The sequence below is a fragment of the Ixodes scapularis genome, unplaced genomic scaffold (assembly GCF_016920785.2).
Source record: "Ixodes scapularis isolate PalLabHiFi unplaced genomic scaffold, ASM1692078v2 PGA_scaffold9__187_contigs__length_104089568, whole genome shotgun sequence".
Lineage (NCBI taxonomy): Eukaryota > Metazoa > Arthropoda > Arachnida > Ixodida > Ixodidae > Ixodes > Ixodes scapularis.
The window spans coordinates 9,571,374-9,594,129 of record NW_024609884.1 but is presented as its reverse complement, the minus strand read 5'-3'; the positions used below and the strand labels follow the sequence as shown (position 1 = coordinate 9,594,129).

At 47.1% G+C, this 22,756-nt stretch overlaps 1 protein-coding gene across 1 annotated transcript in view; it reads right to left on the bottom strand.

Moving 5' to 3' along the window:
* The window catches only part of LOC120838986, a 29,650-nt gene extending 11,406 nt beyond the window's left edge, over nucleotides 1-18,244 (bottom strand). Inside the window, exons 1-2 of the mRNA XM_042287234.1 lie at nucleotides 18,195-18,244; nucleotides 16,443-16,660 (exon numbers count right to left, since the gene is read on the bottom strand). Of these exons, the coding sequence (XP_042143168.1) occupies nucleotides 16,443-16,587 (145 nt within the window). The 5' untranslated portion in view covers nucleotides 16,588-16,660; nucleotides 18,195-18,244. The remainder of the gene's footprint in view (nucleotides 1-16,442; nucleotides 16,661-18,194) is intronic.
* Nucleotides 18,245-22,756: the final 4,512 nt, after the last annotated feature.

Below are 22,756 nucleotides of genomic sequence, written 5' to 3'. Positions count from 1 at the left end.
ACACAACTCAATTTTTCTACCCTTGAGCATGAATCTACAGTAGCGGATTAATTCGAACCAACAAAAAAGAGTCACGCGCCGTAAATAAAGCTCTAGGATTTTTTTTTCGTTCATAATTTATTTTATGACATCCGGAATCCATTCAGTTTGCTTGAAATTGTTTTTTTCCTTTGCTTTGTATTTTTAAGGCAAAGGCTCCGGTCGCAGAAGCCTAATGTTCAACCCTGACAGGACTCTAAACCTTTTCATTTGATAACTGAGGAGGTTATCTAGTACTATTTCTGAGAGCAATTGAATTATCGGGGTATTTCTTTAGTTATTTCCATTGAAACGTGGTCATTCACATCAAAATTCAGCAAAACATGGGTGGCATTCGAAATTGGCGCAAGGGCGCAGCTTTCAGGGAACACTAACAAATCGCATTGCGATGGTAGAGGATGTTTTATATTATAATTCAGGAGACGGAATTGACTTATTGGAATACTTTTCCATTTGTTTTGTGTCTCCCGTGTTCGCAAAACAGGCATGTTCTGCTGATGGCAGATTCGCGCAAGGGGTCCGCCCATTCCGTTCACACACTAGTCTGTGGAGTTTAGATTTCTGGTACTTCCACATCACTTAACTTATCGAAGAGGAGATTTTAGTCCATTCCCATCCCTAGGGTGTTTCGGCAGTTCCCTTCCTTTAATTCTGTCATATGATGTATTGTTCTAACCACTTGCATTTAAGAATCGGACCTAAGAAAGCAATGTGTCTGTTTAAAACAACCTCGAAAATAAGCTGAAAAAGTTATAATTTAACAACCATAGATTTCATTCGGGCAGAGGTGGGGCTCTGCCTACTGCTCTCATGCCCCAATCGTGTGTACTAATACCCGGGATCTCACATGCAGAAGCCACAGTCAGGTCATTATGTGCGAGTTAGTGCAAGGCTATCGGATTCTTTAGCCTGCACCCAAATCTCAAATTCACTACACGAAATTTTCTACTATCCGTATGCGGAGGAAACCGAGCGTGTTTTAAAGCTAGAAACAAAACAAGTCCATAAAAAAAAAAAAAGAAACGAGCCAGTTTGTTGGCCGCTCCCAAATAATCCCTGTCATTCGGTATTGAGGCGGATAACTTAGAAGGGTTACAAAGGATTTGTCCGGGGAGAAGGTCAAGGTTTTCGTTGCGAGCTGACGCATCCTTGAGGATCCCAACCCTCCTTGCTCACCAAGGTCACAGTGGCCGCAAAGTCGAAGTGTCTCATTGTCCAGTATGGCCGACAACCGACGACACCTGTTTTTACGCCAGCCTGGGTTTAGAATGCACCTTAGGCGATCTCAGAAACCTCCTCAAAGCCCCCGACCTACAAAAAGCTTGTCCCACGAGAAGAAAAATCCTCCTCGCAAAGCTTCCCATTTCCCCCTCTCCCACAGCCATCCCGACTATCGACGCCGGAGGTGCATTCCAAACCGATTCCCCCCCCCCCCCCCCCCCTCTCCCCCCGTGATCTTAGGGATCACGGGGGGAGAGGGGGGGGGGGGAGATGTGTATATTTGTATTTTCGAGGTACCTCCCGTCAGCCGCCGAACTTTTTCCTTCATAGCGTCCCGCTTGTTTGTTTCCAACTGAAGTGGAAGTCTTTCTACTGGGTTTTTCGGCTTTCTCAGCACATTCGAACGTCGAAGTAAACGCATCGCACGAACGTCGCACTGTTTATTTGCAACCTATTAATGTGGCTCTGCTGTTGCGACCCAATCAATTTCATTATCAAACATTATTTGTTATAAATCTGTGGTGAAAGTATGTTCGTCGTGATACCACATAAGCGCGTCGATTCAAAGGGAGACATAGATCATCGTATTTATTTTCCAGAAATACTCGCTCCTGTAACGCTCGAGTGCGTAAGGGCTAAGCACCCGAGGGAGCGCATAATACTTTATAACTGTCGTTGACAATCAAATATTTGAGAAAAGTGCATAACTTGTTTATACCATATTGTTGCGCCTCTGACCAGCTTATGGCGGCTTTTGGATATCCTGGATATCGCTCATCATGAGCCTGGAATGGCTGATCTTTTTTGTTTTTCGTACAACACAATGATGTGTGTCAATAGCACAAAAATAAAGAATAAATAAAAGTGCTGGACTATCACTCAGCTGAATCAAGCGCTAATATAAACGCCCTAATTTTCGCTAATTCCGCGATATAAAAGAAAATTGGGAGAGATTGACAACCGGCATGAATCAAACCGCGTAAGGGGTGCTTAGCATACCACCCATCACAAAATTGTATTCCTCCGAAATATGTCTTGCTAAAAACGTCTTTTTAGAAAGTTAGCTAAATATCAAGCCCACCAAGACAACGTTGGTCGATTCTGACATGTCCTCGGGAAAGACCTATAACGTGTTAGTTTTTGTATTGCTAATGATTTTTATTTATGCGTCGTGATAATAGAATGGCATCGAATTGTCATATACTATAGGGAGTTGTAGTAGATCGTTTTCCTCCTCCGCTACAGTATTCGTAAATAAAACGCAGCAGCTGCGCATGCGAGCCGCCAACTTTGTCTGCATAGTTCGTCTTGTGGCGTACTACGGAGTGCTATGCGGGTGCTTAAGGTCCTATCACACTGAGGCAACACGATGGCAACAGCAGCACAACACGTTGTCCAACGGTCAGGTAACTTGTTACTCGCTCCCCGTGTTGTCCGACAAATCTGTCAGATCGCGGCCACAGCAGCAGAACATGGACAACAAAAATGTTGCCTCGGTATGACGGCTTTCGGCAATAAGAACAGCAGCAACTTGTGTTGGACAACGTGTGTTGCCCTGATCGCTGGCTGAGCGAATTTCGGACCGGCAACACGACAACACAGGTAGCTTCGATGACAGAGCTAGTGCCCTATCAATAACGTCTTACTCAAATAAAATCGCGGAAAACGTTATTTAACAATAATTAAGGCTGGCGTACAGCTAAAATATTTTGAGGAATGTTTTTACTGCATAATTACGGAAAGCGATTCTCGAAATGGGCACAGCTACGGTCGTGAACGTTCAGACTACCAGTGTTAAAATTAGAAATGCCAGACCAGCTCTTGTTACTGCTAGTGAAATAAAATGGCACGCCTACTCACCCGCTAATGAAGCATAATAATACTAAACCAGGAAAGGGCAACTGGATTTAACAATCGAAGCATGAAAACAACCATTCTATTTATGAATGTTGACGCCTGAAACTTGAAAACAGCCGCTATCAGACACTGTTTTTGTTTCAACAATACCCACGACGTTTTGGGGGAATGAATCAATCACATAGCAGGCGGTAGGCAAATAGACAGCGCTGAAAAATATTATTCCATCGATTGTTATGAAGGCCGATCGTGACGGTGTCGCCGTTTTTAAGCAATGTCAGTTAGCTCAACACCACGCTACGAAAGACGTTTTTGGGTACTGCCGGCGCAAACTCAATTTCACGGTAGAAATAGCAATTTCATGAAAGAAAGAACCGGACAGAAACACTTCCTAGGGTGTCGTAAATCCAAAACATATATCAGCGATCTCATTTTCTTCGGTTAGGGCTATCTGCTTTGTCAGCGAATGAAGAACATTTTGATAAAATAAAGGCTAGAATATACTCCCCGTGTCAAGTTTTCTAATCACAATCACTGGTTGATGCAGTCCCGTGGTGATTTCCGGCTCTTTGAATGCACTAGCACTCTGCAGAATCACATTTCCAGCGACGCCGCGCCGCACACGAACGAAGGTAAACAATCAAGATGGCGGAGTGTTCCGCGTGTTGTTCCCGCAGTCAGCGCGGTGTAACAGGGTTGTCGGACAACAAATCGGCCAACACGATTGCCGGGTGGCAGCAACATGTCAAGGGGTGTCCAAACAGGACACTACAAAACGCACGACTCCGACAAATCGTGAAAATTGAAGCGGGCGCGTCCGCTTCAATTTTCACGATTTGTCGGAGTCGTGCGTTTTGTAGTGTCCTGTTTGGACACCCCTTTACCCGACTGTTGTTGTTGCCTTGATATGACAGGGTCGCCGGCAACACGATTTCCTCGTGTTGCCGGATAGAGTTGTCCAACTGTTGCCTCAATGTGACAGTGCCTTTAGCGAGCTGAGGAAACGGTCTACTAAAACTCCCCTATACTGACCTCTCCCTACCTGTAAAAGGGTGGTTGGGGCGGGGGGGGGGGGGGGAGGAGGAGAATATGGTGGTAGTTTTGGGGAGGTGATAATACTTATTCTCACTCAGGAAAGCTCCGGTTAAAAAAAAAAAGGTTGAATCGCTCATACCGGGAAAACCTGCGGGGCCGCATCTGAAGTAACAATGAGTAAATTGTGGTATGCAGGTTCCTGAGAAGTGGCGATAGTGCAATCGATGGGGCGTTGTGAATGCGGGTGAAGCAACGATACATCTTACGACTGCGCCGTCTTTATTGGAAGCTAGAATTTCGGTTTGCTTGTTCTACCCTCCTGACGCCTGGCCTGTCCAATATTGGCTAAATCCGATACAGCGTTGATCGCAAAAGCCTGTGCCAATATTTAAAGGCCTTAATTACATTATAAAACAGTAAACAAATCAGAGGTAAGGACGGATAAATACGCGAAATAGTGCAAAATAGGATGAACAACTTATAAGAGGAGATATTTGTTTGGAACAGTAATGAAGAGATTAGGGAAAGCCACTTCATTTCTATGTTTCGGAAAGAAATGAGCGATCGACGACCCAAACGCTTTATTGTGCAAGCCAATCGTACAGGATTGTCTTGCGCAATATTGCGTTCGCACAGCCAGGGCCGTACCCAGAAAAAAATTTCGGGGGGGGGGGGGGGGGGGGGGGGGGGTTTCGGGGACAACGGCGGCCATTTTGAAAATGTCTATTGTCTTATTTTCGCCTATGAATCATGTGCATCAGTGGCATATAATGGAGAGTTATAGCAAACCGGAGAACCGGTCCCGGTTTGGTACCCGGTAGCCGACCGGCGCCACTGCGCGTGCGCAGAGGTGGAGATTAAAATCGGCTGGCTTCAAGTGCGCCGACCAGGGCCGTACACAGAAAAAAATTTCGGGGGGGGTCAGAACCCCCTATCCCCCCCCCCCCCCCCCCCCTGGTTACGGCCCTGCGCACAGCTCGTGCAGACACGGTAACGGTTCAGGCAGCCGCGCGATGCCAGAGGACGGCTGCTGGAACGACCTCAGCTACCACGGCCCCTCGATCTCCGTGCCGACCGAGCGGGTGTATCTCAAAACGACCCATTCGCATTTCGGCTTTTCGCGATTAAAAATTAAAACAGAGCAAAGACATGGACAAGAACAAGAAGGTAAACGAACAAGGCGCTGACTTACAACTAAAGTTTATTCGTGCTAACATCAAGTATAAAAACTGTAACGTCACAACAAACACACAAAGATAAAATACATGTCATGGACGCCGCGTGCTCCTTAGCCACCGTTATGCGCTGTCACTGTGTGTCCAAAAAGCAACATTCCTTTTCGGATAAACATACTGAAGGAGTGCTGACCACAGTTTTCCCCCAATTTTCCGATTTCCCGCGCCTCAATGATTTCTTCGAGTGAGTTTGTCTTTATTTTTCTTAATCACTTGGCACTTGCCAAAGACGGGAGTGCAGCATCAGTCGCCGCAATGCAGGCCCAAGGTGACCTGACGAAATTCTAAAAACGTTATACTTATGTTCTCGCAAACGATCATTGAGACAGCGCCCAGTTTGCCCGCCGTATCTCCTCGGAATAGAGTACACTACTCCCTCCGCACAGGTCACGAATCGGTCATGCTCTTTTTTGGTGCAACCCTGCTTTTCTTTAGAACAGGGGTTCACTCTTCTGCACAGTCCAGACAGCCTTTCCGGTGCCGAAAAAACCACATCAACACCTTCGGCCAACTTTCTTTAGGTTGTGAGAGATCTTGTGCAGGTATGGTAAAACTGTTACTTTTTTGTTAGCGCTATGAGCCTGCTGGGTCGTTTCCTCGCGTGCTTTCTGAAGTAGGCTCTCGGCAACTGTCGTCAACAGATAAGACGGATATCCCCTCCCCTCTCGTGTGGCAGGAGGTACGTCTTTCAAACGGGGCGCTGCCTCAATGATCGTTTGTGAGAACATAAATATAACGTTTTTAGAATTTCGTCAGGTCACCTTGGGCCTGCATTGCCGTGACTGCTGCTGCACTCCCGTCTTCGGCAAGTGCCAAGTGAATAAGAAAAATAAAGACAAACTCACTCGAGGAATCATTGAGGCGCAGGAAATTGGAAAAATGGGGGGGGGGGGGGGGGGGGGGAAATGTGGTCAGGACTCCTTCAATGTGTTTATCCGATATGGAATGTTGTTTTTTCGACATACAGTGAGAGCGCATAACGGTGGCTAAGGAGCACGTGGCGCCCATGACATGTATTTTAGCTTTGTTTGTTTGTTATGACGTTACATTATTTATGTTTGATGTTAGCACGAATAAACTTTAGTTGTAAGTCAGCGCCTTGTTCGTGTACCTTCTGGTTCTTGTCCGCGTCCTTGCGCTGTTTTAATTTTTAATCATGAAATACCAACTAGCCCAAACGTCTACGTTAGTCGGCTTTTCGCTTTTGGTCCCATTCTCATTTGAAATTTGAATCTCCTCATTTGAGCCTTCTCATAAGGTCCCATCGTTTTTTGTTTTATTTTTTCTTCTCAATTGGACCCACTATCGTTTGACTCGTTCGCACTACGACCGAATGGCACGCACGATTCCAGCGCAATGGCTCGGGAAAAAGCTAATTCGCGCACTGTGCAAACTATGCCTTAAGCTTGTATTTTTTTATTCTTCAATTGGCAACGAGTATAGTGAAATTACAGCACTAGAGTTGGTAATAATTGGGGTGCAGAAAAACGTTGTCGTCAAACGTCAAACATTGTCCGTAACAAAGCTGTGCATCATGATGAAGTATAAAGGCAACTGCACGACGCTACCTTTCCGTTTGCATTCTGCAGTCGTCTGTGATACTTGTATCCCTCAAGGTGAAGACAACTTTTTCTTCTACGTTCCGCTTAGTAGTAACTCTGAAATCGTCGATGACTGATCTCTCACTGTCAAGTGCAGTGACGATTTGATGTCAAATTTCCGGGCTACTCGCGGGCTGGGACAGGGGGGACGCACAACCACGTACGCACGACCTCTCCCAGAAAACAAAAGAAACGAATCCCGACTTCGCTGGATCTTCCGATGAGGAAGCAAGGACATCTTCCAGGAACCAAAATTACCACCGAACTAGTTTGGGGGTGGGGAGTGAGTTGGGTTCAAATGCGAACAATGAAACGGGCCCAATGCGGTGGGTCAGAACGAGAAAGGTTTTTTTGAGAATGATCGTTTTGAAATACGAAGGGCGAAACGAGAACGGGCTCAAATGATAGGGAGTTTTCGTATATCGTTTTCGCTGTCCCGCAGCGTTTTCCGCAACCCGCTACGATACCCCGAACGGTACAGTCGAAGCCATCGCCGCGCAGGCGCAGTAGCGGCTTCTCATTGCGGAGGGCTTAGCGGAGGAGAAAACGCGGTCCACGAAAACTCCGAGCGACCCCGCGCCTGCTGCTCATAGAAAAAAGCGTTCGGTCGCTCTGGCTTCCTCAGTTTCGCGGATTGAGCGTGCCCGCATCAACGAGGGGAAGACACTTGGAAGCCGCTAGCCGTTCATTTTGCGCTTTTTGGGGATTATCCCTACAGGATAAGCCGATGCAAAAGACGCCCTTGTCGTCACGTGACGTTTTGAAGAGTGTGAATGGAAGAGGTCGGCGAGGGCATTTTTTTACCCGGTGGATTATGGTTTTCTAGGTCGGGCTTTCTAAACTGCTTTAGCCTTCAGTAGGGGCTCTTGCCCCCGCAGCTGAATTGGGGGCCATTATTGATCGCCAGCGTCTTCTGGCTGCGATAGTGGAACCAGGGGGCTATTAGCCCCGAGAAGTTCGCCTGGCGCCCCCTTACGGCGAACCGGGGTGACGTCACGGCGAGGAGAGAATTTTTCCCCGACTCGCCCCGCTCGCCCTGTGGAGGCTGTGACGACGCTAGCTGTCGGCGCGCTCGTTTCTATTTAATTTTTTTTTTTTAATTTTTATATATGCCTTTATTGAGGTATGGCCTGTAGCTACAGGCGAAACTTCAACGAACATTTTAAGCATGGCTGACCGGCCAGGCAACGCATGAACCACAGCTGGTATGTGAAAATAAAGAAATATGGCCACAATTGCAGGGGCATCAATACAAATTTACATCTTGCACAATAAACGCTGCTGATGGTCCGAATGAATTGGCAAATTATGTATACTATTTTTTTTTGTATCTCTGTCTTTAAACAAGATCGCCGAAGCAGAAAAGCTGCATGCTGCTCGAGCAACGTGCTAAATACAGTCTCGGCCATGGGGAGAGAATCACAAGTAAGACAGCCCAAGTGCAGGGGCAAAGTAAAAAAACAAACAAGGAACATTTATTATATACATTGCTCGCACCTGACCTTTGCTGGATTCGGATAGTATTTCAATGGACTACACGGGTGGTATCTGTGGACTTGTTTATATCAATCCTCAAGTAATATATAACAAACGTAAGTTATGGTGTCTAGCCATAACCGTTATTAGTCCATTAAGCCCTAAAATTGAGATTTTACTTAAATCGAATTGTCTTGAAGCTAAAGTACCAGAAGCTTTTCTCACGCAGACTGTCGCCCTTCACAGGTTCCACATTTTCTGCTACCAGTGATGCATCTACCACTGGACAGACGTTCGAATGCTTGCTTTTACTCCTGTTTTCCTCTGTTGTCAGAGAGTCCAGTTGCAGGGAGTTTGGAGGCTGAGGAAGCTTTTGGGGACCTGCGGCAGTGACTCTTAAATGGAAATGACAATTCAGACTAAACGGTGTATTTTCTGAATACCAAAGGGTGGAATAAATAATGTCAGGAAGAAGTATAAACATTCCAAATTACGGTACTATTGCTGTGCATATTTTGGGCAGTTTACTACATATCATAGAGGCAACTGGGGGAAATTCGGCCGTTTTTGCTGCTACCATACAAACTAATTTCCAGTAATTGTGAATCCTCTAAGAAATATGCCTGCATACGCGTATAAACTATATAATTGATTCAGGAAGAAGCTACATTTATGTAAAACAACCCTGTTCTATGAGCACTTTAAAGATCATCAGACGCAGGGCCTTTAAAACATCTGCGAACAAGCGCATGCAGAGTGGCAGCGCAGAGTCGGGGTCGCGAGCTAATTTGCCGACCACCGAAAGGCCCATGATACAAAGGCCGCTTCGGATGCCTTGAAAGCGGGGTGTAATATCGTCCTAAATCATGAACATGCAAGGAACAGAATTCCAGCGTCTGAAACACTTGCGTCACCGCTTCACCGACCTCTCTCAAGATTGCCTTGCGTCGTGTGGACGGACGGGGAGGTTCATCGGCGTAATTGCCTCCGCCGATAGTTTTCGGGATTTGTAACCCAATTTTAAAGGTAAAAGGGACAAGCAGGCTTATAAAATGTACGGAAGCACGTTAATATCAACCTAACTCAACGTCTTGTACACCGGGTAAACGAAGTCCGGCTCCTCGAAGTGCTGGCGGCACACAACGCCAAACCAGGAAACCGGTGCGAGATCGCGGAGCGGGGTACTCGCGCTGACGTCACGGTACACCTCACCCAATCAGGGCGCGGCGACCGCAGCGACGCTTGTGTTCGCTCTCGGGGCTAATAGGAGACATTCTCAATTTTCAAGCTACGTACATGATAATATACGCACTGTTACGCAGAGCCAGGGAAAGCGGCATGGTTGGCAAGAGACGTGTCGCTCAAACTACATCCCAAACAGCCGCGCTTTCTCGAAAGCAACCAAAGACTTTAAACCTGTTTGCGACCACGTGGCTACCTCCTACCCAAAGGTAGGAGGTAGAAATATTATGATAACCATGCCCAGTACGACATATAATCCTCCATAAAAACAACTAACAAAGATGTTATAGGATTTAATAAGAATAATAATAATTAAATAAAATAGTGCTATATCACGAGCAAAACTTTTAAAACAAAAACAAAAAAAAAACTAATAAAAAAACATTGTGAAAACCAACCACATCCGGGATTCGAACCAATGATTTACTCGTTCAGTCGGCCACGAACAGAAGTACCTCGTATCCACTACGCCACGGACACGGGCGTATTTTTTTTTTTTTTGCGCTGGTTTTTTTGGGATTACAAAGGCAAACACGAGGACGCACATCCACTGCTTTCGCGTTTTTGTTTAATTTCCCTTTATCTAGAGACTTAGCAATCGCAAATATACATGCCGCACCTAGAGGACAGCAACATGGTTACTTTCAGTCGTGATTAAAACCTGTTGGGCTCCGCTACGACACCGGAATCGAAAGTTTGTAATTTGTGCGAGAACGACAGCGACGGTTGCAAACTTGCAGCCGATATGCGCCCAGGCCAGTACCGTAGCCAGGATTATTTTTCGGGTTGGGAGAGAGGGGGCGGACACCCTAGCACCCCGGACTCGCGGAAGTCCTGGCGTTCGGGTGTGCGTGATGTTCGCGCGAAGCCGCGCGCATTCGAGATATCGTTTCGCGAGTCCACCAGTTGGAGACGAGAGGATCTTTCGCTTGCTATAGATGCCTTGCAAGTGACGTCACGCGAGGAAAGGAAGGTGCCCCGCACCATACTGGTGGTTGACTTCACACCGCGCGCGCTTACCAAGGCGTAGCTACGATGCCACTAACTGCCCGTGCATGCGCTGACGTACACCATATTTTCAACGAAGGTACTGCGTTACATGTGAACTTGGAAAAACATGCCGAGCTTACGATGATGGCGTTTAGCCAGTACGTGCGGAATTTTTTGGCATTGGTGCGATGGCGCTACGGGCAGAAACTTTCGATATGCCGCTAACAAAACTTTGACGCAAAAAAATCTCGCAAAAAAAAAAAAAACTTAATTGCGCGTTTTAAAATTTGACGAGCGGTTCTAGGAGTCGACTGTAGAAAAATGTTTACGATTTTGCGAAATACTGGTAAACAACTCAAGGTTACCGTCATAATCTAAACACTGAGACAAGGGTAAATCAAATAACGGACAACTCTCATCGTCTCAGGGTTTATAATATGATGTTTCCTAACCGTCTGGCCTGTATACTTTCGCTCCTTGCAGAGGTTACCGTCTCGTGGACGACACAAACCGATGTTCCGACGGCTGCGTCACGGCGAGTTTGCACACGGGGGCCGCCGCCGACCGATCGCCGTCTGGCCGGGCTCGCGGCACGACACTCTCCCGTACTCGGTCAGGAGCCCCGAAGGTGTGCTCGAAGCGCGGAAACGGCGTGATGTAGCGAAAGGCAAAGGCCATCTACACAACGAATGGGCAAGAGCCGATGCAAAGGCGTGCGCGAACGTAAACAACGATAAAGTGCCGTCGCTCGGCGCTATGAAATGCGTCCCGCAAACTCGGTAATCGGCCAGGCTGTCTATGCTAGATCGCAAACTCAACGATGAAGTTAACTCAATCGGTCGCTGATTGGCTGCCCTTTTGGTCACGTGATGTGACGTTGCGATTGAGTTTTTCCCTACGGATTCCGATGGAGTTCGAGCTAATAAAGTTCACGGTGACGTCAAAATGTCGTCACGATTGAATTTGGCGATGGAGATAACTTTGTAGTAGTCAGGCAGATCTCTTTCCGCCGCTCGTACTTTATCTAACTTGACGGCTACTCTGTCTCGCGGAGCATGCCGACGATACGATCGGACGATCGTCGGAATAGGTAGTAATGGCTACAGCCGAGCGCGGCGCAGTTTACCATTGCTCTCGCTGTGAAGGGCCGCCGAGTCAACCACCAGCATGGGGGATGGCGGTGTTCGACGTCATCATGTGACGTAGGTGCAAGGCATCGCCTGAGATGGCCCCGATGTTTTCGATCCTTGATTGCTGTTTTAATAGAGTAATCGGCCGCGCATCGTTGCGATTCAAAAATCTCTAGGATGCTTAGAGCCCGCAGAGTAAGTTACCGTCATAATTAGGCGATCTCAGAAACCTCTTCAGGGCAGACGGCGGAAAAATCCTCACCGCAGAAAAGCTCACCGGCGAAAGGCTGACCGGAGAAAAACTCACCGCAAAATATGCGGATGCGGAGAAAAGCTCACCAGCCCTTTGACGAATCCGGAGAAAAGCTCACCAACAAATTTCTTAACTGGGCCTAATAATTTGGTAAAAGCTTATTCGTTTACGAAGAAATAATAAAAATACAGTCCGTAAAATTGAAAAATAAACTGCTTGTTTGAGATATTTTTATCAGCAAAACTATTCCTTGTAAACCTATTTTTGACCAACAAAATGATTGCGCGTTGCCGCACAATCTATATGTTAGCCTACTCATGCATCTTTTTCAGCTAACAGTGTCATCCAGGGCTCAGGCTGTTAATGTCCTCTCATGACCTTCGTAAATTGTCTTCGGAATAACTTGAACAGAAACATAACTTATTAATTTCTTTTTATCCCGCACACTGGAACCCAACGCAAAGGACATATAAAGCGGATGTGGTCTTCAACTGGTAAAGGAAGAACATTAAAATAAGTGCTCATGTTCAGTTGCATTTTTACACTATAACAAGTGGAATAATTTTCTAGTTGCACGGCGAAACAGTAGATGAAGTAGACGGCGTCAACTCCATCTTGGCGCTCACGGGTCACTCTGGCCAACAAGGGTAAAGTGAAAGGTTTTTAGCTTTGGTTTCACTGCAAAGCTACTGCTGCTCTAAAATGTTAAAAACCAACATCTCCTAAGTTGGTGGCATACACATAAATGTTACGGAAAGATGAAATTCATGGTGAGCTTCTCTCAGGGTTGGTCAAACCTGTGGTGAGCTTTTCTTCGGATCGGTCAAACGTGTGGTCACTGGTGAGCTTTTCTCTGCATCTGTCTGTTTGGCGGTGAGCTTTTCTCCATAATTACCTCATGGCATCTTTAAGGAACAAACAATTCCGGCTTAGAGATATTCAACGCAAATTTGGCCTTTCTTCCCTAAAATTTAGAAATAAAAAAAAAGTCATTGATCCTTGGTTTTTGGGGAACATATTTCCGTAGAAAAGCTTGCCAACGGCAAGCAACAAAATCTGACATTGTTACATGCTGGCCGGTTTCTCACCGAAATCAGGGTTGGGCAGTATCGCGATACAAATGTATCGCGATAGTATTTCAGAAATACATTTCGTATCTGTATTTCTGTATCGCGATACATATTTTTCGCCAGTATCTGTATTCCTGTATCGGAATACATTTGGAATGCTCCTTTGTATTGCAATACAATCAGGGTGAAATGTATTTCGTTACATTTCTTAAGAAATACTCCCTCCCCCCCCCCCCCCCCCCCCCCCCCCCGGAGAGACAATCCAACGCATATTTTTTTACTTCTGGGCGCCAGGGCCAAGGAGGCGCTGGGGAATTGTTACCATACTGACCAAGGTTCCTTCCGATTCTCCAAACTATTTTCCTATGCGTCCTCTTCTCATTTCTGAGAAGTGTTGCGTAGTCGGGGACTCGAACTAGGTGGCGTGCCAGGAGTGGATTCAGAGCATCTTCTGCCGCAGGTCCTTAGGTAGGAATTTCTTGAGTTATTATTTGCTGACATCCAATGCCCGCTGCTAAACGTCTGTCTTGCTTTAGCGTGCGCAGTACACCCGGCCGGCAAAGCTGACACAGTCTGTTGCAGCAAGAGCCTGGCGGTGGTTGACTTGAAATAGTAGGATGACTCATGCAGTGAAGTTCAACACATATTCGAAGGCGCCTGCGGCTGCCCCCGTAATATTGCACAGCCTAAGGGTACGTCATCAGCCGACGTGAAAGTAACCTGCTGCTCTGGTGATCCGAAACCCAGGAAGGAAGTCAGACGTGGCCTCGCTGTGCCGACCCAGACTTCGTATACCTGCGACTCGTCTCGAGCTAGCTATTTCTCGGAGAGCTCGCACTTGTGCCGGCAATATCAGGTCGCAATCCACGAAGTCTCTATTTGGAGTATGTAAGACCAAACTTGAGAACTGCAATCCATGCGTCGGTGGCAGAGGGCCGACACGAAAGACCTTTACAACAGGGATGCCACCGTATCGTTTTTTTCAACCGTAAGAGAAGATAAGACAGGTGTTCCAGGTTGCTTGGGGTAGTCCACTATTCTCGAAAAATCCAAATGACACTGCCTGCTGGATCTTCAACGAGGTAACCTACAACGAAAGTATGTATTGTCCTTTCATACAGCAGCGTGCTAAAGTTTCATGTTCAAGGCCACACCTACAGATAAAGAATGCCAGTTCATTCCACCGTGACGTCATGTGATAAATGTCGACAGGGGCGTCCTTAGTGAACAGGGGCGTAGTGATTTAGGATGACATATAATTTATTTAGAGGTCGAAGTCTCTTCGCATCCCTCATCAGACAGACAGGATGTCAGGGAAGGGACCGCGGTCAGTCCTTGATGGAACGTTTTTTTGAGCCCACTGAAGACTCCTCGTCGCCCGAAATCACTACCTTCAAGGCAAAGTGCCAAGCCTACGGTAAAGTAATTTCAGGATTAAAAACTTCAACCTCCAACTTCAAGCTTCATCTCATTTGGCGTCTCAAACAAATTTTAAAAATGTATTGCAGTATCAGTATTTCTGTATTTGTATTTCTGCCCTCCCTAAAACGTATTCCTGTATTTGTATTTCCAAATACTTTTTGCCTCTTTTTAATATGTATTTCCGATACGTATCGCGATACACTTTTACAAATATATCTCAGTATCAGTATTTTAGCTACTATTTTAATGTATCCCAGTATTTGTATTTCCAAATACATTTTTGAGTATTCCTGCCCAACCCTGACCGAAATGCATAAAATATTGTTTATTTGTGTTTAAAAATTGGACATAACTTGAGCATAATAAGACAAAAAAAACAAAAATATTGTGCATTTCTTGTTTTATTTCTGTATCTAATTTCGAAAAATGAAGTGTACGCAACCTAATTAAATGCCGCTCTCTTAGGAAATGTTAAAATTATCATAACCTGATTATAAAAACAAAGCCTCACATTTTATTTTCGGAGCAATTCACAGAAGGCAAAAATCTTAGTACGTTAAGAAGTCTCTCTACGAAATATAAAGGCGTCATAACGCAGTCAACAAATGTTCGCAATTGGCAAATGTTAACGTAAATTCACTTCTATTATACACTTTCTACAACCGTGAATTAGGGTGGGGAGTCGATTAAAATTTTTTGCCCGATTAATGTCCAGCTTTTAATATATAAAATAATCGATTAATCGAAACTGTCAATTATCCTTTGACGACTTCGTTTGCTATGTTATACACAACCCAAGGTACATTTCCTACTTATGATATGTAGTTCGGTGTGCAGTTGACAGCTCGATCTGAAAAGGTGTTCCCCAACTGTTGCCTCTCCTTCGAAGAAAGAAGTTCGTTCACATTCTCTGGCATGGAGGCAGTTTCTGTTGACTATCCTTACAGTGGTACTAAGACGAAGTAAAATAAAATTGCTTAAATTGGTCTTTTCTCGTATACAAATTAAAAAAAAACGACTAGTCGTTCAGAAAATTGATAGCGCTATTAATCGGAAGGTTAATCGATCAATCGCCCAGCACTATAATATTTACATCACTTATCCACGCAAAAATATACCTGCGCATGCTTATATTACGCGCAAATAAGCAAAACCCCCCAAAAATTACAATAAATACCATGGAAGCCAACTGTTTTAATAGGTAGAGTTCAATGGTAACCGGGACGACGTAACGGTGCTCGGGAAAAGGGCTCGAACGGCGTTGAATGATATTTCTAACCATTTTCGACAGTAAATTAAAAGAAAAAATGAGACTCAAGTTTAATGTCTTCAGATATAAGAGTCCTAGCTGAGGTTTGAAAACTATTTATAAAGTGCGGATTTGTACAGCTAGATAATGCGACCACTTGTGTATCCGCTGCGACGGGACAATTTAACGAGAACCAAACATTTTATCACGGAGCGAACGAGCTTTTGTGCCTCCAAGCTGAACTGGAGACGGCCAGCTCGTCTAAAAAACAAGCCGCACCCCCCCCCCCCCCCCCCTCGCCACCACCACCACCACTCGTTTACAATGGAACATCCTGGGATAATCTTTTCGCCCGAAGCCTACCGCACCTCAAGCGCACGACGCCTCACGGCCTCCGAAGTAGAGAAGGAGAAGGTGGAGGGGGGAACTTCTCGACGGGGACGGACCCTGATTTACCTTCTTTAGCTAGCTGCTTCAGCTTTATCGCAGCATTAGGCGCCATCTATGCGCGGTTTCGGGAACTAAACTGAATGTCCCGCAATCTTGGACTTGTATTGCGAAGTTCTAATCAAAAAAGAAAAAGCTCAAGTCTTCCCCAGATTCGGTTTGCCCGCGGACCCACCTCGCCTGCTTGTGACGAAGTGGGCAAAGCAGGTGACACCGCCGGAGATACAGCCCAGGATGGCTATCTTCCGGCATCCACTGTGCTTCAGCATCATCAAAGGCGCCAGGCAGGCCGAGAGATCGGCCGAGGACATCAGGAGCATGTGCAGGTAGGCGTTGCCGGCAAGGCCCACTGCTAGGTACACTTGCGCTAGGGAGGCCACACCGTTCACCAGACTGCGGAGAATATAATGCTTAGTCGCTTGCAGGGGTAGTGGTATAAGCATTTTGGTCCGTCGGGCTTGCCGCCGAAACGTTTGTGTTCTCTATTTCATCATTTCACCGGCAAAAAGTGCGTCTCTTTCGGATTGCCAGCCTCCAGCACGCGCTCGCCTCCGCCATGCTTTGGCTGCTCGCGTGCACAAAACAAAACTACAAATTTGGGGGTTTTACGAGCCAAGCCAACGACGGGCATCTGGCACGCCCCAGCGGAGGACTGAGGATTAATTTGGACCACCTGGGGATCTTTTGACGTGCAACCGAAAGCTCGGTTACACGGCGCCTCCTCCGCAATAAGCCTCCGTCAGATTGCGGGCACCTCGGCCGGGATTCGAACCCGCCACAAGGGGATCCGTAGGCCAGCGCTCTCGCCTCGGAGCCACCGAGGCGGCTCGTGCACAAAACTAGCCATCCTCAGCATCCTTGGGTAATACATCCTTTATAATTATAAACTAGGCTGCTGTTGCACGGAAGACGCTTCATCTGTTCAAGAGTGTAGATAGCGGCTATGTCGAATAGTTATTGCCTATACCAATACTTTTTACTGGGAAATACTTAAACCTCAAGAAATTATGGTTTATGTGAAATATTGTTTAGAAAAGCAACATGCTTGTAACCTTATTAATTGCTGAGACTCGCCGGCGAAAGGCGTACCTTTCAAATACGGTGCAGCCAACAGGTCGGGATACCGGTCTTGTGCTTCTGTGTACGTAAAGACGGTATGGGGTGCCAGTTGCTCGTAAACTACGTGGATGTTGAAGGGAGTATAGCTTCAGAGAGTCGCAGAATACTGCTCTGATCGCCAGCACCCCAAGGGTGCTACTGGAACACCCCTAGGTTGTTAGCCGCATGACAAGCTGATTTACACCTTTAAGGGTGGAAACAAATTTAGTGTGGGCGCGCTAGAATCTCACAAGACGCTCAAGTATTATCAAAGGTAGTAAGGTCGCGTTGGAGGCGGGACAATTAAACTACCTCCCTGCCGTAAGAGGGAGGAAATCGGTCATTGCGCGTGTTTCAGTCCTCATCCTACGTATTCCGAAACATCTTTAGATGTTTCGGGATAAGTATTTATGACTTAGCAATACTAGGATCACGTTGTTGTTGTTGTTTTTTTTTTGTTTTTTTTTTTTTTAAGTAGAGCGAAGCTGTACATCGCGTTCAATGTGAGCTGAAACAAGTCCTTCATGCTTCTTTGGTGTACCGGCTAGTTTTTTGTTAGGGAGCTGTGGTCCAAACTATAGGAATGGAATGCGAAGTTGAGGTCTTCTAGTTCGAGCTCTTTGACAAATTGAGAGATAATAGTGCTGGTGGGCACCGCAGACGCAGAAAAGGGCTGGATCCGATGTTTCAGCTCATATTGATCGTCATAGCGCGTTTCATTGGAGTGTGCTTGATAATAAAAAGCTTTGGTACTGAATGTTACTGTCCAAATGTTCTATAGAAAGCGGTACATCGCAGGCATGGAAAGTGCTGTTTGAAGTTTCCTCACCCGATGCCCAGCAGAAGGAATATTCTCCGGTTTGTTTCCTTTGTTCCGCAAAGGTCAACGAACTGTTGAAGTAAATTACTCGCATCTCTCTCGCCGCAGGCTATTTGATGAGAGCTGGCGTCCTCCTGGAATAAATTGTGGCATGTTCAGCTGCACAGGCAAAATGCGCTCTTCAGGGCGAAAAACGAAATCCGGGCAATCACGCTGGAATTCAATCGATGACATCATTCGCTGGCGGCATTTAAAGAGGAAATTTAGCCGGTTCCAATATGCAGAAGATTGCCATTCCAAACGTAAGCTTAACTGTTACCCCTCTATCTTCTCGTCTCATCCGTTCCCCTTGTTTTCTGATGTTTTTTTTTTTTTTTTTCTTTAAATATTTCTTTACCCTTTAAAGGGGGTGTCTCTTACCATGTGTAATATTCTACTGCCGCTCATTTACAGGGATTACGAAGGTTATTACCTGAAGAGCGGTCAAGTAGTCGCGAGGAATGTGTTTGGTGTTGGTGTGAGCTATGATGAGCATCAGTTGAGCAGCTCTGTTGAACCGTCCATGAGCCAGTAACCACTTCGGAGATTCAGGGAGAATCCTGTTTGGGGTAGATAATTTAAGAGGAACTGTAACGTTAGCTAATGTCTGGTGTTCTTCGATCTAATATTATATATGGAAGGCACTGCGTAGAGAACCTTCAGACATCTGGTTGGCATCAAAATTAGCTTCTAAGCCGCAAGACCTTTCCATTCCTGGAAAGAACATCCGGTTTCGCGCAAATGTTTGAAAGCTTTTCACACTTTTGACTATTTTATGGTTGTTGGCTAAACAGTAAAATGTTAGTTTGGTATGGTAAAAACGTGTTAGAATATAACAAATAAATATATTTTTGCAAGAAGCACACATAAAACACACATCGAGACGAGAGCAGCGACGTTTACTTTTGTTCGTGTTCTAAACTTGTAGGCGTTTGTTTCACAGACAATTTCGGGGATCATTATAATGGTTTGCTTTGTCTCAGAGGCGGGGGTAGTTACGAAGAACCGAGTCCGGGTGCCTGACCTCCAGTAGAAGAGGAAGGTGACGAAGGGCACGGACGTGGTGGCCGCCAGGTAGCTCCAGTCCCTGACGAGCAGCGCCACCAGGGCCACGAGCAGGAAGCCCACGCTGAGGGCGCACCTGGCCAGCAGAAGCGCTCGGGCGCGCTGGCCTCCGCCCACGAGGTCTTCCACTGGGAACGCCCACGAGCTCCCTATAGCCCGATTTTACGTGACGTATTTCCGCTTCGAAATCTCGCCGGACGCCATGTTGATGAACTTTCGCCCTACTGCGGGCACGGAGGCAATGTTTTCCAGCTCGCTCGAGAAGTGATAGACTGCGCTAGTCAGAAAAAAACATAAAAAAGCGACGGCTGATACTCGATTTTGATACATGCCGGCCTTTATTCGGACTATACTGAAATGAAAATTGAAATATATCTCTCACGTTCAGAAATTAGTTAAGCATGATCAACAAAATCGACTAATGACAATCGCACGTTTGTATTTTTGATGGGCGGCTATATTTTTCTTTCCAAACGGCCGATTCCAGCGAGCGCTCGAAGAGCAGCTGTCGGGAAGCTCGATGCGTCTCAGGAGATCCGGCGCCCCAGCGCGTTCGTGACGTCACGTTTACCTTCACGGGCAAAGCTAGGGGGAAGCTGGCGCGAGCTTCGCCACTTGGTGTTGTCAAACCTCGCCGTCCAGGATGCCTGCTCACCGCAGGAGTTGAATAGGCGCGAGAGAGAAGGGAAATTCGGTTCGGCAAAAAGTTCGACAGAGCTCGAGCGCACGCCGCTTGCCGCCGCGCTTCCGCGGAGCGGCGCGGCTTTTATGGGTAGTACTACGCACGACATTCGGTTTATTCGTTCTAAGGTTTGGTGTAGTTTCGAGCAAAAAATGTCTCTGCGGTGTGGCCGGAACATGGTGGACATTTGGACGCTAAAAGTTCGTTGCAGTACCCTTTTAAAGCGCGAGACACATGGACGGCAGATTCGTCCGACCCGACGTCCGATCCGACAGTCCGAACGCCGCTCCGAATCGCCGTACGCGACAGTTTGAGACACACGCTTCCGACCTTGCATGCGACACGACGATCCGTTCGGCTCCGCCCAGGAGATCCAAGCACTTCAGCGGAGGTCCGCGTTCATAGATCTCTGGTCCCAGATTGACGGTTCAGCTCGCACGAGCGAAGTTAGGAGCTTGTTCTCGCTAGCGCGTGCATTCTTTGCTGGGGCCATCTTTCTCGAATGGGTCAGCGGGATTCACGCGTCCGGCTTCCCCTCGCCCGTCCCGTTATCGCGCTCGCTTCGTCCCGCCAGACCCAGTACGTCATCATGACGTTCGAGATAGCTGTGCTGTCATTGGCTGGACGCATCCGACAATCCGTCCGCCGTGCGAAACTATCTGGCGCGTTGGACGCACGTCGGATCGCCGATCCGGCGTCTGAAGCGACCAAATTTTTCGGATCAGGCAGTCGTACTGCCGGATCGGACGTCGGATCGGATGAATGTTTCGCGCATGTGCCTCGCGCCAGTGATCGAGAAGGTGACCCGTCGGCGGCTAAAATGGACTCGGTATAGATGCCGCCGGGGCGACTCCGAAAAGAAGAACATGGAGTAAGCGAGGGTTTATGCCGTCCAAATACGTACCCCAGTCGTACTGACTGAGTTCTGCCGTTAGTGGCGCCACTCGTTATGCTGGTGTGTTTCGCTAATACCAAAAACGACGTAACTAATCGTTTGGATGCAAACAAATGGGAAAAGGGGCAGACGCTGTTCATCAACATGGCAGAACACGGCTTACCGGAAGTAAGGAAGCGTTTCGTGAAACCGGCCCTACACCGCCGTCCCAAAGAGGCGACTCTGCGCAGAGTTCAGAAATCGCGCGAGGTTTTGACCTCCTGGTCTTACCGAGCTTGGTGAGCGAGGACCACGTGCCCGCTGTGCCCACAGCGACTAGGAAGCGGAGGCAGATGAAGGCGATCAGGTTGGGCGACACCGCGGCCAGCATGCCGAACAGGCATTGTGCAAACAGGAAGACAACCAGCGACAGCCGACGACCGCGCCTGACAGGGTGAACGCAGAACACAATTGACGCGTAACCTGCCCGTGGCGTTGCTTGGCATCGTCATCAAGATCGTTACAAAAAAAAAAAAGTGCACGCACAGTAACATTTGTTTTTTAATCTTTCTACAGTTGGTGAGAAAAGCGGGATCCGGCCAACTCGTCGAAAGCCAAATCGTCGACGGCCCATTCGTCGAATAGGGCAATTCGTATTAGCGCAATTCGTATTAGCGCAATTCGTCGAAGGGCAACTTGTCGAAAGGGAAAAGTGGTCTAAGGGCGGTTCGTCGAGTGGGTTGAATGACGGTCCAAGGTAAAAGTTCGTGGTTCCTTTTTATCTTTTGAACTAATTTTTTGTTTGTGTTTGGACTAGGGCCAGCGTCTTTGTTAAGTTAGAAGATTGAAAGAAAAATTACAAGAAGGCAAAGAGAGAAGAGACAAGTTGAAAAAATGAACGCCGTTTACAATTCCCTGTAACGCCGGTTAGAGCGCAGCTCTTGAGGAGGAGGAGGAAAGCGTTTTGAGGGATAGGTGACTCCTTGAGGTCACGTGATCTCAGGGGAGTCGTGTGACGTCAGGGGGGTCGCCTGACCTCGGGGGAGGGGTCACATGACCTCAGGGGGTCACGTGGCTTCAGGGTGGTCACGTGACCTGGGTTGGTCACGTGACCTCATGGTTACGCCGACGGCGACGCCGCTCAAGCCGGAAACGGGCGCCTAACAGCTGCGCTCTAAAATGTGTCATCTCAGGATCGTCCCTTTGTTACATTTTTTATTACTTATTTTGTAATGAGCCGCCGCAGACTGTCGCCGCGAATGGCGTGAACGGGTGGGCCAGGTGGGTCGACAATTTTGTAATGAGCCGCCGCAAACTGTCGCCGCCAAGCGGCGTCAACTGATGGGCCGGGTAGGCCGGGTAGGTTAACACGCGCCCCAGTGATACACGAACGACGTAGTGACCCTGCCCCACTGCACCGTGAAAGTGGCGAAAGCGGCAAGTTGTTACCTTCGACAAGAAAGAGCAGACTGGAGTTCAGTTTTTTAAGGAGAGCGCCAATTGTACACATTTTTTTTATGAGAGTTACACATAAAAAACAGAACACGGATTATTATAAGGCAATATTTGCTTTACAATTTAAAGAAAAATATTATAGGTTTGGCTTTAAAAAGGCGGAGACCAGTTGGCCTCTTCGACGAGTTGCCCTATGACGAATGGGCCTATTCGCCGAATGGGTCGCCGTCGAGTTGGCCGTCAACGAGTTGGCTTTCGACGAGTTGGCCTAGACCCGAGAAAAGCCCCACTGCTTTGAAATCGCAAAGTCGGGGCTTTTTTTTTTTTTTTTTCTTGACTGCGTAATTGCACATGCCCACCATTCCAACTGCGTTTCTGTGTAAATCACAATTTGCAGGGTTAAAGAAATCAATTTATCCGGTCTACCGAAACCGACAGCACAAGACCTTAAAGGGC